The sequence below is a fragment of the Brassica oleracea genome, chromosome C9, assembly GCF_000695525.1.
Source record: "Brassica oleracea var. oleracea cultivar TO1000 chromosome C9, BOL, whole genome shotgun sequence".
In the NCBI taxonomy this organism is placed as follows: Eukaryota; Viridiplantae; Streptophyta; class Magnoliopsida; order Brassicales; family Brassicaceae; genus Brassica; species Brassica oleracea.
Genome location: NC_027756.1, coordinates 36361814 through 36368285, shown reverse-complemented (window position 1 = coordinate 36368285; position 6472 = coordinate 36361814). Strand labels below are relative to the sequence as shown.

The following is a 6472-nucleotide window of genomic DNA, read 5'->3' as shown; positions in this document are numbered from 1 at the left end:
AGTCTTTTGCCACTTATTGAAAATATATTTTTTAAAATGCCCCTTTAGTGATAGTAAAGATCAATAATGGTACCATGAATGTGGTAAACGTGAAATTTCACCTATTATCTATTTAAAGTTAATATTTTCTTTTATTATGTCAAATTGAACTAAGAATAATAAGAAGATATATATATATATATATATCATCATATTATTCTGAATTGTTTTTTTGCTAATTCTGTATTCTCTGAAAAAAATAGAATAATGAAGGATATTGTCATTTTAATTCCAAACCAAAAATGTTTATTAAAAATAAGGGCACTCGCACCGGTTGAAATTCATCAGTCTCTAACAAATTTAAAAATATTAAAAGCTGAAAAAGAAGAAAGGGAAAGGATAAAAAAAGAGAGCAAGAGTGGTACATGTGGGAAGAGCTTTCATACATTTCTAAAGAATCGGTGAATACATGTGGTATCATTTTACAGGTTTTTTTATTTTAATTTTTTAAATTATTAATAACTAAATTATGTACAAAAATAATAATAAAAATATTAGTGAGGTACTCTACTTGCTATTTTACCACTAATTATGCCCTAACAATGTGATCTCAGAATTCTATTCATTATTGTTTTTTATAATATAGTTTTTAATCCACCGTGATTTTTAAATGCTTCATAAAATTAATATAAATTTATATAAAACAGTTTTTATTATTAACTTCCCGCCCGTAGGGCGGACCGATCCTAGTACCTTATAAAAAATTGTATACTTTATATAACTTTTTTAACTACTTTGTTTTGCTGATAATGATTTGAAATCTATTACATCATAGGAGAAGAATACCACAAGATAATAACGAGAAACTAATGGTCTCCCTACCAAAAATTAGCAAGGACAAACATCAATAATGACACATTAACAATACCAAACTGGTCTTGTTTGGAATTATCATAAATTAGATATTCTCGTTTCAGTAGTAGCAGACCGACTTCTAATATCTTTAACGAAAACAAGGCAATAATTCTCATAGTGTAGATAAGTCTTCCTCTTCAGTTACCTTTATCATTGAACAAATTTGAACTACAAAGTACAAACCATATAGATAATCAATCACTTCCAATATCACCACCACTGAAACATATGTCCATGAAAACAACGGAAGCAAGACCAATCCCAAAATGAAACTTGATCCAATTTCGAAAGGAGGTGAGACATAAGGTATCAAAAACCAAAACCGTTTAACAAAAAGGCCAGAACAAAACTAAAGAGAAAAACCAAGACGGAAACCGGATCGTCGAAGACTCCAACACTTCAGTACCAACCACATGGAGTGGGTGAAAGCAGATCTAGAAGACAACAAAGATATCCTATTAAAAGGGACCAAAAGCAGCCAAAGACACATCTGTAACTTTAAAGAATGTCGATTCACCACTACTGTTTGATAGAAACGTTCTCCATGCGCCTCCAATGACCTCTAAACCAAAGACCTAGAACGAAGAAAAACTAGAACATAGGTAAGATTATGAAATAGACAAAATAACAAGAAAGAGAATTCGCCTCCGGTGCTATGCAAGCCACATAGACGAGAAGCATGCAGTTGACACTATTGAGAGTCTTACTTTATAGAACTTATGTGGAGAAATTTGAGCTAAATGCAATCTCCATATATATAAAACTAGGAAACTTAGGGTCGTGGTCCATACTAATCTTCAAATATATTTTTCTATTTAAAGAACTTATGGTGACAAGTTCACTCCTATTTTGTTATCTCAACAATTTTTTTTTGTCAGATAACCTTCAACTAGTGAACTTATGGGGGAAAAATCAACAAAAAGTGACTTTTAAATACCCAAAGAATGTAAAGCATAGTCTCTTTTTTCCCACTTCAGTGTTCTATTAATTTAAACCGCAATACACTAAAAGTTAGGTACAAAGCAAGAACATCATGATGATGAGCAATTTTCAGAAAGTATTTCAAAAGAATTGAAAGAAGATTACAAATCGCACACCACCAAAGTCCATGGGGTCGTTTCTTGTAAAACTAGTGTTTTTTTGGTAAAAGTTATAAAACTAGTTTCATGAACCAATATAAACTACAACAAATAAGTCTTCATATAGTATATATAGGTATAATCCATAGTGAAAGCTATTATATGTCTTGCATTTTCCCACTTCTCTTTTTTTAACTAGAGGTCCCTTCGCTTTTTTCACACATTAATGTGGGTTGAGAATTGACGATATAGGTAGCAGAAGAGGCTAACTTTAATATGAATTCTAGGGCTATCTTGCTATTATCGTGTTTTAATAAAAACATCTAGGGCTATTTTACAAGAGAGAACCCTACGATAGAGTACGGTTCCTTGAAGATCCATTACTTTTTGAATCTACGAATAACCAACCTCAACACTTAATTAGAATTATTAAAATTCTCTGATTTAATAGGTATATATCTAAGAGAGCATGCAATATAGACCTTATATTAAAAATGCAATTGTGACATCTGAAGACATTGGATGCATACGAGTTGCTTTATCTTTCCTTAGCGTAAAAGGAGCGGCTGCATAAAGACACAAAAAGCCCCCCCCCCCCCCGTGAAATGATTGAGATGCTTCCACGATCTTTTTGTAATCTTCTTTTTCTCTCTACAAATTAATATTTTTTCCTCTGAAAAAGCCAATTGATTCCTCATGTCTTGTATGACATTAACACATTTAGGCAATTTTTGTACTCTGCTTATCTGATTGTATTCTTCTTTTTTTTTTACAATTTACACATCACACTCTGCTAAATCTTAGTTTTAATGATGATATGATATTTCCACTAAAATCCACTAAAACTTTGGTTAATCTCCATTCATACTCATAAAACCGAAAGAATTATATTTGTATTACTCTAGGAAAAGAAAACTAAGAAAAAAATCAGGTATATATTTCTCGAGTATGACGTTCTTTTTATACATATTACGCATTATCCGACTATTATAAGGTTAATGTTGAAAGCTGCTTTTCTGGAAGGAAAAAATCTAAGCTTTCCATTGGATGAGACTTTTAAAAGCAATTAGAGGCGTTGATTCTTGTACATGTATTAGTTTCATAGTAGACAATTTTAAAATAAAATTAAAAAAATTTTGATTTTTTTTTTCTAAAAAGAGATAGAACAATACGTTGCTTGTCTCATGTAAATACTACAAACCGAGCAGGCGAGCGTATAAAGTTTATTCCGACGAGAGGATCTCCCGACCGCGCTTCAGTCACATATAACGTAAGCCTCGTGCTCGTCTTTTCCTTTTTTCCGTCGACTCGTGATCTTTCTTGTGTATATTCATGTGAATAAGATTATAAGAATATTTTATAATAAAGTTCTTATTATATTAATTTTATTGTATACAATATTGCGGTGAAAGTTCGAACTAAATTTCGTAAACATTTTCTAAACTCACTTTGCTTTTTCCACTTGGCTATTATAGTAAAGGCTAATCACAACAGAGAGATACTAAAATAAATCAGAGATAATAAGCCAACTAAAAGAGAATACTGGACCTAAATAAACAAGTTTGATTAGAGATTATATGATGATGTAATGTGTTACCCAGTGTTAAAAAAAATAAAATAAACAAGTTTGTTGGCATTCAAAGTCTACTCAGAGAGGGACATCTAAGACGTTTGACACAACAACAAGACACCTTCTTGAAACCAAAATGTTTGTTCAACTATTTTTTTCTTTGTAAACCAAAACGTTTTCCGGTTTTGTTTGGACCTCCAAAGATCCCGAGCCGTCGGTACTGGATGTGATTCAACTAAAAACATCTACAACGTAAAATTCCATTTTTTTTCCAAAATAGAATAAAATAGATTATGGAGTCAAAATGCTCCAACTCTACTCAGATTCCTAACTCCATAATGAAATAATTCCATTTATGAAGTAAATCCAACTTTTACTCTACTATACAGTGAGAAATGAAGTAAAATTATAATATTTTTACTCCATATTCTAATTTACTACATGTTGAAGTAAAAAATACTAATGGATTAGCTACGATAGCTCGAATTTACATAACATTTTGTCTTTTAACTTTGCATGATCTCACAATAATTACCATGCATAAAACCCAAACAAAAGAAAATTTACCAGGATAACCACATCGTGGTGGCCTAGTGGTTTCCACTAGAGGAGGAGTTGCCCTGTTGGTCCAGGCCAGGGATCGATTCCCCTCTAGTGCAAAATTACTAGCTCCACAAGTGGCCACGCGGATATTGGCCCATGCTTACGGCCCATTTGAATACCCGGAAGAGGATCCATCCGTGGGTTGCACCTCCCACCCGGGGGTTAGGTCTGTGTATTTAATAGATCCGGGTTTAATCCTTTTATGTTAAAAAAAAAGAAAATTTACCAGGCAAACCCTAGCCGAAGAAAAACACAAACTGTGCAAGACAAATTAAGAGCGAATTATTGGCATTTTAAATTCTCTGGAGATGTTACCTTTATTGATAATTTGGGGTTTCTCTTAACTAATCAATCATGTTTAGTTAAGGGAAATTCTCACAAGATGTTAGCTCTTCGCTGTTTCTCGGGCGAGCTGACGTCCCCAATTTCGGATGAATTAATTAATAGTATAATTTTAATTAAAAGAAATCAAGCATGTTTAATAATAAAAGTAAATTAAACTTTCACGCAAATATATTAGAAAGGAAAACAAAGACAGCAAGAAAACAAAAGTCCAATTATTTGTTTAAACAACGGTCAATAGTTTCACAACTTCACAACTCACAAGCAACATCCAAATCAAAAGGCATTTCTAAAGACAAAGATAATTGCCGCTTAAGTGCTCACTGCTTTCTACTCTCAACACTTCTCTCTCTATTTAACCCCTTCACCTTCTCTCCTTCTTTCTTCATATTTTTCTTTTTCTCTTTCTTTCTTTCTTTCTTTCTTCATACTTCTCTCCTTCTTTCTAAATACTTCCTTCTTCATTCTCCTTAGAGCTCTCCAAATGTCTCAAATCTCAGAAACTTCTCCAAAGCATTGCGCCAAGAAAGGAGGGATTAACATCAACAACCGTCGCAAGAAACTCTTCTTCACATTCTCAACTTTCTTCAGCGGCCTTCTCCTCATCATCTTCCTCATTTGGCTCACCCTCCACCCTGCAAAACCCGAGTTCTCCCTCACAGAAGCCGACATCTACACCCTCAATCTCTCCTCCTCCGCCACTCATCTCCTCAACTCCTCAATCCAGCTCACTCTCTTCTCCAAAAACCCTAACAAAAAAGTTGGAATTTACTACGACAAGCTACTCGTATACGCAGCATACAGAGGGCAACAAATAACATCAGAAGCTTCTCTACCACCTTTTTATCAATCCCACGAAGAAATCAATCTTTTGACAGCCTTTCTTCAAGGGAATGAGCTACCCGTTGCTCAGTCTTTTGGCTATCAAATCGTTCGTGATAGGGCAGCCGGTAAAGTAATCATCGGTATGAAGATGGATGGGAAGCTAAGGTGGAAGATCGGGACGTTTGTCTCTGGCGCATACCGGTTTAATGTGAACTGTGTTGCAATCGTTGCTTTTGATCCAAACATGACCACTGATCCATTAGCTTCAATACAAGGGACTGGTTGCTCTACCGATATATAAGATATATTGAATAATCAACCATAGATATACACTATAGTTTCTTTTGCTGTATTTTAATGATGCTTTTTGTGTTGGTAATTAGTACTACTTGTAAAGCTATATTTAAACTGTTTATATAGAATTATATAAAGAGCTTATCTTTGGTTCAAAAGTAGGGAAGAGTTGATATGGTGGCTATAGGCAGGAGAAATGGTTTTGCCGTATAAGCAAGCAATTTACCTGATTATTTCCCCCCATCTCTTCAATAGTTCATGGTGGATGTATCTTTTTTGAGCTCTACGCATAAAGATTTGAGATTGTTGGGTCCATATATTATGTGTGTTTCTTGAAATCCATATACTTTTGTATATTTAATGATTTACTCTACTTTTGGGAAAGATCAAATAAAGCGCTTTTCCCCATGAAGTTTCTATGCTTCTCCTGAGATTCATTGATTCATCAGGACTCGAATATCCAAGAATTTTTGCAATTGGAATAAGATGTTTTTGCGAGAATAGATTCGTTATTTATTCTATTCTTGAGACAACCTTTCTACCAACTCAACAGCAGTATATTAAAATCTACAGTTGCATCACTCCTGATGCGACACGTCAGCGATATGTGGGTCCCACTTTTAAAAAGTGTCAAGTCTGTGACTCGAATCCGGGTTATTGAGATCTAAACAACAACATTTATACCATTGAGCTAAAAGATTATTTGTATATTGATGGCTGACACAAATATATATTTATGAAGGTCAAAAACTTTTGCTTCTTCAGTTTTCTCTGTGGGACCCACACTTATTTATTTTATCTAATGATTTAATAAATACTTTATAACTCACATTTTGAAATGAGATTCGTTAAAAAAAACTCAATA

General features: G+C 33.5%; 1 protein-coding gene across 1 annotated transcript; it reads left to right on the top strand.

Moving 5' to 3' along the window:
• Positions 1-4884: 4884 nt before the first annotated feature.
• On the top strand, positions 4885-5749 carry LOC106315553 (protein YLS9-like). The gene has a single exon (XM_013753316.1). It carries the CDS (start codon positions 4973-4975, stop codon positions 5612-5614), a length of 642 nt encoding a protein of 213 aa, XP_013608770.1. The 5' UTR covers positions 4885-4972; the 3' UTR covers positions 5615-5749.
• The last annotated feature ends 723 nt before the right edge of the window (positions 5750-6472 follow it).